General features: G+C 36.3%; 5 protein-coding genes across 7 annotated transcripts; 3 read left to right on the plus strand and 2 right to left on the minus strand.

Annotated features, from left to right (window-relative positions):
* Window positions 1-1252: 1252 nt before the first annotated feature.
* LOC147274968 (HNH endonuclease) lies at window positions 1253-4686 on the minus strand. Its single transcript, XM_086227366.1, has 4 exons — window positions 4226-4686; window positions 2358-2396; window positions 1659-1743; window positions 1253-1554 (listed from the first exon to the last, which is right to left on the minus strand). The coding sequence occupies exons 1-4, from the start codon at window positions 4607-4609 to the stop codon at window positions 1472-1474; spliced, it is 591 nt and encodes a 196-aa protein (XP_086083492.1). The 5' UTR covers window positions 4610-4686; the 3' UTR covers window positions 1253-1471.
* A 1236-nt stretch (window positions 4687-5922) lies between these two features.
* LOC147274969 (Calcium-binding EF-hand family protein) lies at window positions 5923-6622 on the plus strand. Its single transcript, XM_086228088.1, has one exon. It carries the CDS (start codon window positions 5954-5956, stop codon window positions 6578-6580), a length of 627 nt encoding a protein of 208 aa, XP_086084214.1. The 5' UTR covers window positions 5923-5953; the 3' UTR covers window positions 6581-6622.
* Window positions 6623-8044: 1422 nt separating this feature from the next.
* Window positions 8045-10618, plus strand: LOC147274970 (Biotin/lipoate A/B protein ligase family). Of its 2 annotated transcripts, XM_086227665.1 has the most exons (5): window positions 8045-8162; window positions 8646-8834; window positions 9157-9392; window positions 9510-9658; window positions 10201-10618. In XM_086227665.1, the coding sequence occupies exons 2-5, from the start codon at window positions 8647-8649 to the stop codon at window positions 10444-10446; spliced, it is 819 nt and encodes a 272-aa protein (XP_086083791.1). In that variant the 5' UTR covers window positions 8045-8162; window position 8646; the 3' UTR covers window positions 10447-10618. The 2 variants fall into 2 exon arrangements, with proteins under 2 accessions (XP_086083791.1, XP_086083790.1); XM_086227664.1 differs by lacking the exon at window positions 8045-8162 and having other exon boundaries at window positions 8638-8834.
* Window positions 10619-10884: 266 nt separating this feature from the next.
* Window positions 10885-12676, minus strand: LOC147274971 (F-box protein At5g07610-like). Of its 2 annotated transcripts, XM_086227995.1 has the most exons (3): window positions 12622-12676; window positions 12431-12519; window positions 10885-12254 (listed from the first exon to the last, which is right to left on the minus strand). In XM_086227995.1, exon 3 carries the CDS (start codon window positions 12229-12231, stop codon window positions 11008-11010), a length of 1224 nt encoding a protein of 407 aa, XP_086084121.1. In that variant the 5' UTR covers window positions 12232-12254; window positions 12431-12519; window positions 12622-12676; the 3' UTR covers window positions 10885-11007. The 2 variants fall into 2 exon arrangements, with proteins under 2 accessions (XP_086084121.1, XP_086084120.1); XM_086227994.1 differs by lacking the exon at window positions 12622-12676 and having other exon boundaries at window positions 12431-12565.
* Window positions 12677-13230: 554 nt separating this feature from the next.
* AGL65 (AGAMOUS-like 65) lies at window positions 13231-17221 on the plus strand. The gene is made up of 12 exons (XM_086256000.1): window positions 13231-13403; window positions 13990-14175; window positions 14326-14385; window positions 14486-14504; window positions 14636-14700; window positions 14808-14823; window positions 14914-14975; window positions 15535-15631; window positions 15973-16020; window positions 16108-16235; window positions 16443-16848; window positions 17004-17221. Exons 2-12 carry the CDS (start codon window positions 13991-13993, stop codon window positions 17022-17024), a joined length of 1107 nt encoding a protein of 368 aa, XP_086112126.1. The 5' UTR covers window positions 13231-13403; window position 13990; the 3' UTR covers window positions 17025-17221.
* Window positions 17222-17264: the final 43 nt, after the last annotated feature.

The following is a 17264-nucleotide window of genomic DNA, read 5'->3' on the forward strand; positions in this document are numbered from 1 at the left end:
GGAAGTCAAAAAGCAAACCTTCAATTTAAATCAGGTTTACTTTCATAGTTTCATCCAAGTAAACGCATGAACATATATATTGATATCTTCCATATACATATATGAGCTAAGTGGGAGTGGGACACGTGTATGGGCATTAAAACTTAGTTTCCAATTAGAATCAAAGTGGATGCCTCTCTCCTTCAACTTTTTCTAACATTTAAAATGCCTCCTAAAGAAAGAAGAAGAAAATGAAAAGCACTAAACAAGAAAGTGAAGATGTGAAATTTCACTTTCCCATCGAAAGCAAGAAAGAGAACCAACTTCCATCTTTTTTCTTCTTTTATGTTTCCTTTTCCCCTCTATAGCAGGAACAGAGATGAACACAAGATTTGTAGTCTTCAAATATGTTAAGTCTTCGTTTGGGATTGCGGTGGATTATCCAAAATTTAATATAGATGACAATTCTCAATTACCTACAGCAGTTTTGGTATTTGATAAAAAAAAATAAAAATTATTTTTTTCCACAATTCTCAACTCTTCATAGTAAAAACAAAAAAACAAGTTTCTAGATGTTTTTAAAATCTGCAGTGAATCACAATAACAATAAATATTTTATTTTATCCATAATACCCTCATTGATTTCTATAATTTTTATTTGTTTATTTTAAATTAAAAAATATGTCCATTATTAGTTATATTTTATATTGTGATAATTAATTATGATATTTTATTTGTACAATTAAAATTATAATATACCTAACAAAATAATAGGCATACTTATTAATAATGTTATTCTTAGAAAAATTAATGTTAATAAAAATTTGTAGCCAACAATTTCAAAAACAAATAAAAAAATATTTTATTTTTACCAAACAAATAAGTGGAAAGCACTTTCAGTATCATGTCCATTTTAGTAATTATACACAGTCACAACACTTTTACATTAACATTTATCAAACACTATGATACTGTTTTTTTGCACTTACAACACTTTTCAAAACATAGTTTACCAAACACTCAACTGATTTACTTTGCAGCTGACTTTACCTTCACAGTTGTTTTACTTCACAGGTATTTTTCCTCACAGCAATACTAAACTAATCCTAAATGCATTTGTCACAGGATATGAGCTGTCCATTTCTCATATACAGCCCATCTTACAAATTGATGCACAGACGCTTAACTCCTTTATTATTAAATTATACATGACATTCTGACCTTTTTCTTTAAAAAAAAAAAAATTAAGTAGATGAAAAATGACAATACTTAATGCAAAAGTAAAATCGATATGGGAATTGGGAAGAATGCAGAGAATGTGCATCCGAATTTCTCTAATCAAAGGTAACAGATGAGTTTGTGTGAAGCTTGATACAAATAATACACATACAATGAGCGCAAAACTCCACCTGGACAAACGTGTAGCACTGCTAGTTTTCCACTCCCCATGTTAGAATCAATTCTAAAACAAGTTACACAGCATCTTAAATTGTTATTGAATTCTACACCCCCCAGAATCTTGCCCACGACGGACATTGCCAAAGGCTGACACTTCAAGAAGATCCATGTCACGACCTACATTTCAAAGCAACTCATTGTCAAAGTGTCACCTGTTACTAAATTGGTTGAATTCATCCCCTCAAGGACTTCCACAAGTTTTTGGAGTTTCTTGGGATTACCTGAAACCCGACAATAAGAACTTTTCTGAATGAGCTCAGCTCTAGAAAACTCGGTCCGATTTCCTTTTGATCGGTTCACTGTTGCCTACAGTATGTGAGAGAAAAATATGCTTTTATTAAAGGGTAAGATGTAATTTCTATAGTAAAACTGTAAAAGGAATACAACGGGCCTATTCTTTAAGCAAGGTGAACTTCAGTTTCAATAATGATTGAATGCGAATGAAGAGTACGCACTTCATACAAAGGAAATGAGAAGATAGAGATGTACAACCTTGGTTGAGAATTTAGGGGAGATATTAAAATTGATTTTTTAACTGTTACGAAAAGATAGGGAAACAGAAATGGTTAGGATTATCTGAATGGTTTGATCTACAGCACAAGGGTAGCCATCACTTTTAAACTCTGCTGAATCAACTGTCTATTCAAAACTAGGAGTCCACCAAACATATATGACTCTGCACTGCACTCTTCAACTATTATCAGGTTGAGGCTGCTGAGCCCATTAGCGATCAGTTTGCTGTTTCGGTTAAGATATCTATAGTAGTGTAGGTGTTTTGGCAGCCTTTGACGGTCAGCGATATATGTAGGAATGCATTGCATGGTTATGTATACTGTTTACATTCAAAGGTAAAAGGGTTTTCCGGACTGGAGGTATCATCCAAAGATAAGATACAACATTAAGAGAGACAAAGTTCATACCTGTAAAACCTGACAATTTTCAAGTGTACTCTGTCCTCCCTGAAACGTGAAAATATAAAATATCAAACCTCAAAATGCAATTTCAGGGGTCAGGGACCTGGGGGAAACAAGATAAACAACTAAATATTCAGCCACCAAGATTATTTTATTAGATTGGGATGACACGACACCCCACCTCCTGACAAGTAGAGGCCTCATATATGAATATGGTTTACTACTACAGGATGAATATAAATGAACTCAAAACAAGATGGATCTGACTGATTCCATTGAGCTTCAAGATTATAAATAAACTAGGAATGCAATTTTAAAAGAAGGGGAAGATTATTTATTGTCATTTCTCTGCATACAGAACTTGAATCAAACGTGAGATATCCCAACCAAGTTGTAGGCAACGCTTTAAATGCCCTTTTCCCCCTAAATAAGAATGAAAAATGTATTAGAAAAATGCTAAGGGAGTAAGGGACTGTATTAAAAATATGACAAAGAGGTAAGGGAAGTATGAGGGTGCTTCAATGTCCACTCATAAAGTCTTCTCAAAAAATCATCCTTCAAATCCTATGTAGAATCTGCACTCCATTGAAAGCTCTAATATTCCTCTCCAACCACAAGCAAAAAAAAAAAAGGCATAACGAAGCATCTTCCATGTTGGTTTTTTTTTTTTTTGCCACAAACTGCCACACCAAGCAAAGTAGAATCATGAGTTCACCAACAAACCTTTTCAATCTGCATGAAGGAGTTTTCAGAATGAGTGCTATGTAGCTTCTCTTTGAAAGGTGATGCCTCAGCCAGTGCACGTTCATTCCTGAATTATGTTTCTAGTGATCCTTTCAAATATCAATCCAAACCATTTGGACCTACCTAGACCTAAGATGCACTAACTAGGTAAATTATTCACAGGCCCATCGAGCCTGCATTATACTATACAGTTTGGTGAAAATGATTTGCAAAAGTTATTGTACTAAAAGGCTGCTCAAAGGTTTCTTGAAGGCCTAGAAAGTCTTTTTCTTATACCTATAGCACTGCGATTATCCATATCCTGTCACAATCTGGTTTAAAATTCAGAAGAGCCTGCCACACTTGGTGCATGCCACATCCAAGCTACCATCCTCTAGGATCACCAGCTAATATGGCATTTACCACCTCATCCTCATCCCAATCAATTAATTTGCATAACAACACCCCAGTGCAAGTTTCTATGCATTTTGCACCATAGCCCCATAGGTAACTAGAGTGCTTTTACCTATCTTATAACAGAACTGATAACAAACCGGTCTCACACCTCCAGTATGGTACATACATTATACATAGCATGTGTGTTTATGTTGTATTGTATGTATGTACGTATTTATACTAATTAAACTAAATCCCTGATTTCTATCCTGTATAATTATAACAGAATTGTAGATAACAATTTTATCCGAAAACATAAACCGGCCATTAAATCCCCAATAATTACTGGCTTCATATAACTGTGTTAGAACACATATTTTAAACAACTAAATAGTATCATAAGCAATGCCACACTACATAGGTGGAAAAAAAATCTACTTTTACTAAATGCTTGGAATTTAACAACGCAAGCATTTCAAAAATGCATCTTCATTGAAACACAATGCTAAACATCTCACCCACAAAAATTAATGCAATTCCAGGAGAACCCCCCAAAAAGAAAAAAAAGAAGAGAAATTTGGCCTCGTATCCATCAAATTAATCCGAAACAGAGCCTTAATTTCCAAAACCAGAAGGAAACCACCTCACAAAAACCCGAGCACAAACCAAACAAACAATGCCCACCAAGAGAAACACACAAAAAACCATAAAGAAGTTGAATTTGAGAGAGCAAGAGAGAGGAACTTCGAACGTACCTTAGAGTAAGGCACAATGTGATCATAATCATGACAGAGGCAACCTGGGCAACCCACAAGCTTCCGAAACACAATGTTTCCAAGAACATCTCGGCGCCACCTATTGGGGTCTCGCCCTCTGATCTTCTCGGCCTTTTCCCAGCACTGTTGCTTCACACTGTACGGAAAGCTTCGAGGGTTGGTGTTAGAATACGCGAGCTCTTCGAAGCCAGTAGTGATAGTGACGTCAGTGACGAGGTCCCGATCAAGAAGAGAAGCTGGAGTTGTGAGCCGGGAGGTGCGAGACTTGGGTGAGCTTGGCTCGAACCCGGAGGGTGCTTTGGTTCGGTCCCTGATTGGAGATGAAGGGCGGCTTCGCCTCTTTGGTTCTTTGCTTGGTCTCATCTTTTCTTCTCTTGTTGTTGTAGTCAGTTGGTCTCGCAGAGGCTATCAGTCTTCCACTCTTCACTTTTTCACATAGAGAGCAGATCGCATTTCATTTTCTGAGAAGGATGAGTTACAGTTTAAAAAAGGTTAAACCTCTTGGCCAAAAAAAAAAAAAAAGGGTTAAACCCATCAGACCGACCCGGCCCAATGTCATCAGTATCCTAATGGGCCATACAAAACATGCAACCTAAGCCCATCAGGCTAGCCCAATCTGTTTGTCTTGTTTTTACTTGTTTTAATCCTAATCCTGTAATATAATCCAAAATTTTATGTAATTCCATCACAATCAAAAAGTGCTTTGAAATTTCATCATTTGATTCTTACTCTTATATAATAAATACACCACTATAATTAAAAGTTGTCAAGTAAAAACAAGAAGAGAATTCAGATTCTATCTATTATATTTGTTTATTGACTTAGAAAATTTCAATTGGGGGAGGTGATACTCTGATATTCTTTCCATTGATTTTTTGTGCTTGTAGCCTTGGTGATATCCTAGTCATAATCCACCATTGCTCTTAGGAAGTAGCTAAACCCTCCTATTAGAAGGTCTTCTCTGATAAGAAAATATAGATGTGAAATCAATGCCGAATGCGAAATGATATTTAGACGCTCATAATACAATTTTTGAATCCTTAAACTATAAGGGTCGAATGTTATTCACATCTCACATTAGTCCTATATTTCTTGGATTAGAAAAGTTTTGCTCATACTAATGCACACACCAACCACGGTGATGGCACTTTCCTCAACAACGAGATGAACGGCCAGGATATTAAGAATAAGAACAATCTGACATGTAAATCACGACAGATTTGTCACACACAAAAGAAATTCCTAACACGTGAGAGGGGGACAAATTCCACATGACATAACCTACTGCTCAAGTGCTCATGAGTCATGAGTCACGAGTCTTCCCTAAGCAGAAGTCTTTTGAGAAATTTCCTTGCAGTTTTACTCTAACAATACAAAACTTGCATGCATTCCATTTAATTTCTCATTGTTCCAATTTCGAGCACTGTGCCAATGTCGTCTGTATCTCTGAGCACATCAAACATAACATAACCTGGAAGTTTCCTATAAACATAACAGAAACTAATGAATACATTTTTAAGGCTGCCAAAGTAAGCGACCAACTCCTTTATGTAAACTAGGATGAGTTTGGATTGTATTTTCCTAATCTTTTCCACATGACTTTCATTAACTCCAAATTCCATATAAAGCTAGCAGAGTGTTGTCTCCACTCCACACTCACTGACTCAAATCTCTTGGTACCTCTACTTTTTTCCCCCCAAACACAATATGGAGAAGAGTACATTAATGAGTGAAGCATTTGGCTGCAACCCCATTTCAGTGTTTGGAATTGTCTTTCTCCTAATGATTCTTAAGTGGATCATTATACTTCACCTCTCAAATTTAAGGTATGCCCTGCAATTCTTTATAGGCTTCCTCTGCATTGACAAGAAAGTAGTTGATGATCATCATTATGAGAAACCATCCAAACTAGTCCTTCAACTTGATTCCAATGTGAAAGAAAAAGCACTAGAGGTCAAAAGCAACTCTGGAGTAAGTACTCCTGAAGTTCAAACATTGCATGAAAATAATATTAATGTAGATGACAGTAAGAAACTCTGTCTAGGAGAACTAGGGTCCATAATGGAGAGACTTGGGAGCTCAAAGGAGATTGATGACTTGTTTGAGGAGGAGGAACCAAGCCTAGAAGAAGTGAAAGAAGCCTTTCATGTGTTTGATGAGAACAAAGATGGGTTCATTGATGCAGGGGAGGTGAGGAGAGTTGTGTGTGCATTGGGTTTTGTGGAAGCTTCAGAAGTGGAATGCAAGAGAATGATCAAAGCCTTCGATCATAATGGAGATGGACGTATAGATTTCAATGAATTTGTCAAGCTCATGGAGGACAGCTTCTGCTGAATACAATATCTTTCTTCCTTTTCTTTCTTTCTTTCTTTCTTTCTCTCTGCAGCTCTGTTTTCATTTTTTCCATGTTCCAAATCAACTGGACTTGTGTCTTTTAATATATATATATATATATGCTAGTGTCTTAGCTACTATTTCAGTAAATACAAGCTTCCAAAATGGACTTGCTGAACAATAAGATGTCAATCAATCAACTTAATTTGAGTGATCATGGAAACTCAAACAGCACTCACTCTCAGTACTGCAGCTTAATTTGAAGCTGACCAAAAATTAAAAAAACATAAATCCATCAAATGTTTCTTCACTGATAAGTTTACAATAAGCTGCATTAAATTAGAGGCAGCTTACTCAGAAATCAATTTATGTAGTCATAAATTAGTTAGATATTGTGTAGGAGAAGAAAAAAGTAAAGTAATTTCTCAATGGAAATGCTTAATACCAAGATTGTCACAAAAAAAAATAAAGTTTTGGTTAGCATGAACTCCATGCTTGGGTAGCTTCTTTGCCAATTCCCAAGTGTCTTAAAGTCGCCACTGTGGTAAATAGTCCCATACAGATACTCCCCATTATCTGTTGCAGTGATGCACTTCAGTGACAGCTGAATTAAAAAGGAGGGAAACTGCAGCCTATTGGAATCAGAATTCAGAAACAATTTTTAGTCACTCAATAAGTCAATAATATAAAGTTGGACTCACTTGCTTGGGATCTACCTGTGTGGATGCCATTTTTACTAGAAACATGTTATAAGACCTTGTCAAATGTATTTGGGATTTTTACACCTATATCATCCAAAATTTGAGATCGTCTCACATCGCTACTTATAAAAAAATTGACTCACATAGCCACGTAAATTTAAAGTTGTTGCAATATGAGACCCAAACCTAATTTTGTCTAAAATATTGCACATGTTTTGGTGATACTTTTCTAAGAGATACTTTTATCTTTTTTGACACATTTTGTTGCTTGTTGCTTCATTTGAGCTTTAAGAAGACAAAAATCCTAACAAAGTTAGGCTTAAGTCCTACAATGCAACAAATGTTTAATTGATGACAATGTGGTTCAATATTTTTTCTAGACGGCAATGTGATTCCAAAAAAACTCGAAAAATTATAAGGTATAACTGATATACCGCTACGTGGTATAACTAATTCAATGTATAAGTGTATTATTAGATGATGTGTTTATATTAGTAGGGTATAATATTAATAACGCCTATCCATATTATAACACATAAACTAGTTATACCACGTAACAGTATATCGGTTATACAGAATAATTTCTCAAAAAACTTTATAGTTTGTAAAGGCTGTATTGTAACTTTACTTAGAACACTAGTGGCCAAAAAAAAAAAAAAAACTTTACTCGGAAGTTGGAACACTAACGACGCACTCTCTTTTTAAGTCTCCAACACGACACGTCGTTGGAAAGATAAAACAAAATTCTCCGCCAAGCGTCATGACAGGTCATCAAGAAGAAGAGAGACAAAATTCCTCACCTGTCAACTGCTCTCTCTCACTCTCGTCGCTGCTACGAGCAGCTCGCCGGTGTCACCGCCCGTGTTTTCATCCCGGAAAAGGTATCACCGTCGACCTTTTATCTTGTTTGGTTTGATTGAGATTTGATCTGTCTGTTTCCATATTCCAATTGTGTTTTGATCTGGCTTATTATCAGATTATTTAGTTAATAAAGCACCATTTCCGCGTCTTTTTGTTTGTTTTGTTCTTCCAAATTTATAGTAATTTGAATTTGTAATTTAGTTTCGTCAGAGGAGAAATGACCAAGCACAGTTACCCAATACCCAGTTTGGACCCGAAAGCAAAGATGAAAGCTTTTTGGTCCAAGGTAGTCCTGCATCATGTTAATGTGCACACTGCATATTCAACTTTTAAATTGCTTCTAAACTTGGATATGGGATTTTTGTTATGTGAATATTCTGGGATTTTCAATTAGTTAATGGTCTTTGCAAAGATAGTAGAGTCGTTTTAAATCAATAAAAGAGATGTATGGTTTCAATTTCTATATGATGATTTTTCTTTCTTTGGGTGTATTTGATGAATAGGATGGTTTCAATGACTATTCCTCAAACAAGAAGCTTTGGACTTCCATTGATGAACCTTATCAGATTAAAAGGAATTCCCATCCTGCAGCAGCTTCATTTAGAGGAGCAATTGCTTCGAACCTCGTCAGATAATTGGTGCATTATAAATGATGGAACAGATACTCCTACCATTGTCATGGGTATTTCAGGGTAAGATGGGCTTCATACTACTCATTGTGGCTAAGATTAAGTTGATAGGTTCTATGTATTTGAATACTGAGCAAGTAGCAAAAATATTAAATAAATAAATAAAATTTTGTGCATTCTATCCAATATATGAATGTCATTGCTTGATATTTGAGTAATTTTTCGAATTATGTGTTAGTTTTCTATTATTGTCTAGCCTGTTTGAGTATGCGTGTGTTCACATAGTATTCTGCTTTTGCTCATTCCCATGGGTTGCGGGTTTAATTATTTATTTATTTATTTTTGTATTGGAGATTATAAATGGTTCGATGTATATTCTGCATAGAAAACCAGCAGAGCTTCTCAAAATTGATTTGGTGTTACGAGATCGGGTTCCTGTCATTAGAAGGTTTAGCGGTGGTGGTACTGTTACTGTTGATCACAGCACAATATTTGTCACTTTCATATGCAACAAGGATGCTGTGGCTGGTTTGCAACCATATCCTCAACCTATAATGTCCTGGAGTAGCCTATTGTACAGCAGAGTGTTTCCAGGACTTGGTTTTCACCTTCGTGAAAATGGTACCTTAATGAACCTTATCTAACAGTGTTATCTACTAGGGTGTTTTGGGCATATAGGATTATCTATATGTGTGTTTATCAGTCTGATTCTTTTTTGTCTTCCCCATCTGATTTTAGATTATGTATTTGGTAACCGTAAGTTTGGTGGGAATGCCCAATCTATTACTAAAAGCCGGTGGATCCACCACACATCCTTTCTATGGGACTATGAGGTTAGGAACATGGCATACCTGAAACATCCAAAACGGGCTCCTGAATATCGATTGGTATGCTATCAACTTGTTGCATCTTATCATTTCTTTTAGTACTCCAAAGTTTCATCTTTTTTTTTTTTTTTTTCTTTAATGGTTTTCATGTTTGCTACATATGCTAATAACTGCATTAATGCATTCTATTAATGCTTGAAGGAAAAGGGAAAAAGAAAAAGAAGAATGTTTTTTGTTTGAATTGCATATACTCTTCTTCATTCTATCGAATATTGTAAATCTGTTATTCTAATTGAGTTTCTTTATTTCTCCGTTCAAATTGCTTGCATGTGTTCTGCAAGGTGAAGGCAGTCTACTGAGATGACCATTACTCAATGCACAACTAGAAATTTAAGGGTTGTCATGCAATCGATTGGAATTATCTGAAACAATAATACGAACACTTCTGCAATATAGTTGGTTATTCCAAAATATCGAAAGGGATTAGGGAAATTGCTAAATGCAAGACAAATTCAGATCAATGAACAAACAAAAGGCAGAGTTTTTTATGTGAGGACCCTGTTCTGGTTTTTGACGCCCATGCTTATCTGTTTCCTGTGCAGGCAAGGGACCATTTGGAATTTATATGCTGCATGAAGGACTACATGCCGAGATCTGTTTTTCTTGACAAAACTGTTGAGGCACTCAAAACTCAATTTTCTGTGAAACATGAACAGTCAGATGTCTTTGAAACTACCTCAAATACAAAGTTTGTACCCTCAAGTAGGCTATTGACAAGGCAGGAATTGGAGGAAGCAGCTTTTGGCTCTCAGGTTGAGAGCACTGTCTCTCAATCATTGTCATTGTAATGAACTGTGCAATTGATTAGTCGTAAACGATTTGGGAGTACTTATATAATGCCACCCTTCAATTTTTCAACAAGCGTAATCTATTCTTCCAATCCAAACAAATGTTATTTTTTGGATATCATTAAGTGTAAATCCAATTTTAGAACGAGTCTTGGGACTACTCTTGGCTTCATTTGGTAGCTTCATTTTAAATTTTCTTATGGATTGTTTGTATATGATCATGGTCTTTAAGGCTGATGTGGCGTGAGTGTAGATTTTAAATTTGATTGTCCTTGTAACTAGAAAAAGATGACTTTCTAATTAAGTAATAATCAAACTGTACAGAATAAGGTTGAAGTGGGAGACTAATTTCTATTGGTAGGTAGGGTCCATTTGTAACATCATTGCTCGTCACATATATAGTGTGGTATAAAACTGCATTCCCATGAATCAGAAACATTAGAATATTGTCTTTACTACTCATTAGAATATTGTCCGGATGGCCAAAAAAAAAAAAGAATATTGTCCGGACTTCCTCACAAATAACAACAGAATGGGATAGAAATACAATTAGAAATATAATCAGACACAAGCCAAAGTCTCCATATAACGATGAGCAACCCATCCTCCAACTTGTTGTAAATCTCTCTTATTAGTCTCAGACCCTTTGGGACTTAAGTCACATAGTTTTTCAAAGATTTTATCCCTAAGATTATAAGAGATGAGCTTACAAGGAATATGCAGCACAATTGATGAATCCTCTTCATTTTCCTCTCGAGTAACAAAGAGAACATCATACCGAACCATCTCAGGAAACACTGAGATTATCGGGCGAAGATCAATGTGGTACTTTACAGACCAGCCAGAGTAGTCCCTCCCCATCTCCAGCACAGCCAATTGAGTATTATCTGTCTTGTAAGTTTCAACACGATGCAAATGGCCACCGGACTCCCTAAAATAATACATCTCCTCCCAATTCTTCTCAAAATCTGGGGAACTATGCACCACTCCAAAACGCTCTTCATTTATGTGATAGTGTACCAATGTACCTAGATAGTTAATCCAATGAATTGCGCCATTGCAGTATACCTCGTAGTGGTAGTTGTCTTCGAAGTGGAAGACAGTATCTGGATCATCGAAAGTAGATTTTCCCAGCCTCCAGCTTCGAGTCTCAGACGAATATATCTCAACCTCAAAAGATGAGTCAGTCATGGAAACGCAGAGAACCTTGTAATAAAGCGATTTGGAAGGGTCAAAAGCCAAAGCAACACTCCAAATGTCCTCCTCTCTGGATTTAATAGTAGCTGGAAGTGTCAAGAAATGGCTGGTTGTGGGATTCAGAACATAGTGTATCCAGGGTATGTCCACCTCGTCCTCCTCGTCCGCTCCACGTGTCATGGGTGTGGGATTCAGAACATAAGGTATCCAGGGTTTGTTTATTTTCAGGCAGGAACCGCACAAGAGCAAGCCATTACAGGACTGCAGAATTTCAATGCCTGCAGGGTGTTTGATGGAAATGAGAGGTTCTGAGGGACACCCAGATGGGCTTTCATTGTTAGGAAGAGATTGGCAGCAGAAATCACCACTCGACCACTTGAAGAAGAACAAGGCGGAGATGTTAGGGTTAGGGTTTTGGAGGGTGTGGCGGTCACAGAATTTGGAGTTGGCGATAAGAGAGTGCCAATACTTGGAGACGCATTTGAAGCGGAGGAGAGATCGAGCTGGCAAGCACAACAGGATTTGTGTAAGCAGGTCTTCATTGTTGGCTATCACTTTCGCTGAGGGTTGGGGACACGGGTTCTGCATTTTTTGGTTTCCTTAGGGTTTTGCTTCAATGGAGTCAGCGTCAGAGTGAAGTAAAAGCCCACAGTCACAAAAAATGAAGAAAAAAATAGGAGAATTTCAATACCCATAAGCAGAATATACCAAAATCAAACAAAAACAAAAAAGCAAAAATCTAAACAAAAGAAAAAAAAAAAACAAAGGAGAATCTTAGAGAAAAAACCTGAAGACGCTTGAAGGAAGGACCAAGTGTTCCAAAATGAAGGGTTTGCTGAAGCTTGGAGCCCAAACCACAGCTCTTGCTCAAAACCCCTATAGACCCAAAACCACACTCATAAACCCAAAAAGGAGAGAAAATGTTGATTCTTAGATTATAAGAGAAAAAAAAAAAAAAGGACACTCTAAGCTGCTAACCTGGGTTTGAAGCTTTGAAGATTAAAGGATAGGAAGAGAGGGTTCTCTCTTTTGCTTCAGTTCCCTCGTTTTTTTTTTCTTGTCTAGCTTGTTTGGAGTTGTTAACGAGTAAAGTGAGCCCATGTAAGTTACAGATCCGGCCCATTCCTCTGTCCATGTTGATTAATGAATGGATCAAGCTCAGCATAAAGCCCATGTTAGATGCTCTACAAATCATCAACTCAAAACCCAAAATGTGTTGTCATTGTAAATTTGTAATACAAAACTATTTTTGGGTCGGAGAAAATAATTGTTTTGTATTTCAAACTCACAAAAAAACTATTTGACCTATAAAAAAAAATGAAAAATAATTTTTTCACATTGTTCACGAGAACAATTATGGTTAGAGGTGTCAAATAGATTAGGCTGAGACATGTATAGCAACAGATTAGGCTAATTATCGCACTAAAACTCGACGGGATCCGCTACTATGTCAACCGCAAACAAAGCCATTCTTCACAATCCCAGCCCAATATATTTTTTTATGTTTTTTTTGGCCTTTTTGTCTTCCGGGCTAAAACCCAAAACACTGCAAAGTGCAAACTCACAAATCGCACCGTTCATGCACCTCCCTCTCTCTCTCTCTCTCTCTCTCTCTCTCTCTCTCTCTCTCTCTCTCACGCACAGACACACTCTCCTTCTCCTTCTCCTTCTCTCTCTGCGCGCGCGCAGTAATTATCTGCTGGTTGGTTTTGCTCATTTTGACGACCGAAATCACAGCTTGACCCGTCGTGTGCAAATTTGTAAGCTTAAGCTTGATAGCCATTTCTTTCCCTCCATCTTTCTCTACTAGTATTCTTTCTGGGTTGCCCCTGTATGTGTTATTCAATTGCCCTTTTACCATTTTCTCTCAAATATATGTTTTTTATTGATGGTTGATTTTCTCATCTGGGTCTACTCTGTTGTCGGTGTTTGTTAAGTTTTTCTTCTTGATGTCATTGTTTTTTATACTTTTAAAAGGCCCTTAATTCCTAAGCGAGCGTTATAAAAATTTGGTTGCCTTCGTCCTCATTTCTGGGATTTAAGGCTTCATTCGTATTCACAGAATTAGAGAATTGACTGCTTTTATGATAATAAAAAAAGGCTCTGTTTTTTTTTTGTTTTTCAGAAAAAAGAAGTTGGCTTACATTTAATGAGTGTCAACCAAATTGGATTGTTATTTTGATTTCCTAGTCTTTATTTGTAGAAGTGTATTTTTGTTGCATAACTAAAGTGAGTTAATGTGCATTTCAACAAGAATCAAGATTATTTTCTGGGCTAAATTTAATTTTTTCTGGGCATTGAGAAATTTGGGCAGGACATTTAAACGGTTTGCTTATTGAATTGCAGGATGGGGAGGGTTAAGTTAAAGATCAAGAAATTGGAGAGCAGTGGTAACCGACAGGTTACCTATTCAAAACGGAGAAATGGGATCTTGAAGAAAGCTAAGGAATTGTCAATCTTATGTGATGTAGATATAGCCCTTCTCATGTTTTCCCCCACTGAAAGGCCTACATTATTTCAAGGGGAGCGCAGGTATTGTAAGCAGCAATTTCTTAATCATACTTTGTTTTGATGATAATAGTTCAGTAATTAATTATTTTGATGATTTTTAAGAAATGGGGTTGTGATGATTTTTTCAATATCATATGCTAATATAGCTTTCTTTCTTCTTGACTTTCTCAGCAATTTTGAAGATATTATTGCAAAGTTTGCCCAGTTAACTCCACAGGAGAGGGCAAAAAGGTGCTCAAATTACTTGCAATGAAATTCTGACTCCCATTTTCTAGCTTGATTGAATATGGATGGCATTACAGCTAACTGCTTTTCCATTTGACTGGAACAGGAAATTGGAGAGCCTTGATGTAAGACTGTCGTGAATAACATTTCCTATGGGACATTTGTTTCCCTTGCTTTTGTCGTATTAAACAAAAAGTGACTGCTGCCAATTTATTCAATTTATACTTGCTTTTTGGTGTTCTTTTTGAGGATATAGGTACTGAAGAAAACTTTTAAGAAGTTGGACCATGATGTAAATGTACAAGATTTCATGGGTTCAAGGTCTGTGATTGTTTTGATAAAAATTTTCGTTTCCTTTGAGTTAAAACTATGGGATGATCTGATGCGGTTTTTTTTCTTAATTTCTTTTTCCCTTCTGTTTCTCGCAGCACTCAGACAGTTAAGGTAAACATTATTTACCTTCATTACTATATTTTATATTTTTGAATTATTATTAATGACAACTAATGTTTTGTGGTAAATTTCTTTTGGCAGGATCTGACTAATCAAGTAAGGGTATTGCAAGCCCAACTTACAGAACTGCATAAGAGACTGAGGTGCACCTTTGGAGCTTTTGGTTGTTAAAGTATTGCTTTTTCTTTTTGGTCTTGATGGTCATATTACTAGTAGCATTACAACATTGTGTATTTTAGAAAACAATTGTTTTATCTTTTATTCATTTCCAAGTGTTAAGTTGATATTTAACCAAAGAAAGAAAAACAAAAAAGAGATTAAGTTGTTTGCTAAAGGGATTGACTGACAAATTTTTGAAATATCTGGGTCATGTTCATGGCTCTCATATTATATGTTGTGTCATTTGCTTTGAAAATGTTGTTCATCTGCCTTGGCTTCTACCAAAACTACTACTTTCATACAGGCTACGGCTGTATATTAGTACAAAACAAGATGAAATATTAAACAGGTTGGCTTGTTCTTAGCTGACCTGGTTTCTTGGACACAGACTCTGACCATACAAAAATCTCTTTGCTTGAATTGTCTAATGTGTTCTTGATGATATCACAATACAATATGTGTGAAACTATGCATTGATCAGTGAGATACATGCATTTAAATTGTGTCGTATGATAATTTAAGCTATCGTGCCACTCTTTTCAGCTTTTGGAGTAATCCAGATAAGGTTGACAATCTAGAACAGCTGAAGCAGATGGAAGACATGCTTAAGGAATCAATTAACCGAACACGTCTACACAAGGTATCATTCTGTTTTTTATGTTACTGGAGCTGCGTAATAAATTTTAGTGTTTGTACTGTGAAAGAAAAGATAATGTCACTTTATGGATTTGTTTCCGTACAACCACAAATTAATGATTAAATGTAAACAGTGATAATAGTCAGATATCGTATATGGCTTTGCTTGGTTTTGGTATTCTTGGTGACTGGTGAGCTTAAGCTGTGCCGACTCACCTGAGCCACCACAAAAATATTGAGCCAGTGGGTGGATGCTCTGTGCTAGTTGTTTACCTGCCTTAATAGATCCTTATGAGTTGTTAGCTATTGAATTGATACTAATATACTGGATACTTTTCTTATCAGGAAAGTTTTGGAAAACACCAACTAACGTCACTAGATTGCACAAGCCAGGTAATAAATTTTTAGCTGGTGCAGAATACTCTCTCTCTCTCTCTCTCATATCAAGAAAATTTGAAAATTGACTTTTCTGCATCACAGTTTCAAAATGGAATGCCTTCACCTTTAATAGTGGGTGGTGTGCAAGAAGGTCAACCTATAACTTGGCTTCTGAATAACAGCAATCAACATATGATATTATCCAATGAGCCAAACTTTCTGCCAAATGGGTTAGTATTCTGCTGTTATGCATCTGGCAATATGCCTGCGAATTTTCTTTTTGATAGATGACTGATGCTTGAAAAATTGTTAAATTAACTCATCAATATTATTTTCCTAATAGTGGGTAGATGGTTCTTTTGTTCTTTAATGGATTGACTCTCTTTCTCTGTCTCTCTCTCTGTCTCTATCTCTCTCCTATTTCCCTCCCCCTATAGAGATGCAGAGTGCTCTACAAATGCCGCACTTCCACAATATGCTGGCTACTTTGGCACTGGCGCTGGCAAACAATCTGAGGTTGGTGATTCAGGACAACTAGATAATTTGGGACAAATTCCTAGTATGGAAGGAGGCTGTGCCTTGAATGAGTTTGACATAAAGGCATGTTTAAGTACAGAACTTGGTGAGCAATATGCGTATGCATCATATTGCAGTTCTAATGTGATAGAGGATAAGAAATTGAAGCCTGATATGGAAATGAACATACCAACAAATCCTGTTGATTATCAAGTAAGTAGCAACTTTGAACTGCCAAGATCTTTGTATGACAATGAGCATCATACTTGGCTTTCCTCAGCTGGGCCTAGTGGCATTGCTGTGTACAACGAGACTACTTACCAGCAGGTGAGCTGTGAGCATTCCTTTGATTGATCTTTTCATTCTGTTTTCCCAAACTTGAAAAGTGATTTCAAGTTAAATGGATATGATGGTCTTTGTATTTTATCATTCCATTGATGCCTTGCAGCTCTGATTTTAATTGTTTTTTTGTTCTCTTGTAGCAACCAAACATGAGATTGTAGCTGAAAAGATCATGGAAGACTTATGGGCATCAAACACCAATCAGATGATGTGAAATATTTATAGTTTTCCAAGAGCTGCTTTGAATCTATTGATTGCTCGTTGGCCACTTGGGGCTTAGATTAAACCTGTATATATGTACAAGACATTTAGGATCATTGTTCAATTGTATATCAACTCTTTTGGTTCCTTCACCAAAGTTGTAACATGGTTGAGTTCCTGATTGATTAAGAGCATCCCAC

The sequence above is a fragment of the Dryas octopetala genome, chromosome 9, assembly GCF_963921425.1.
Source record: "Dryas octopetala chromosome 9, drDryOcto1.1, whole genome shotgun sequence".
NCBI classification, from domain to species: domain Eukaryota; kingdom Viridiplantae; phylum Streptophyta; class Magnoliopsida; order Rosales; family Rosaceae; genus Dryas; species Dryas octopetala.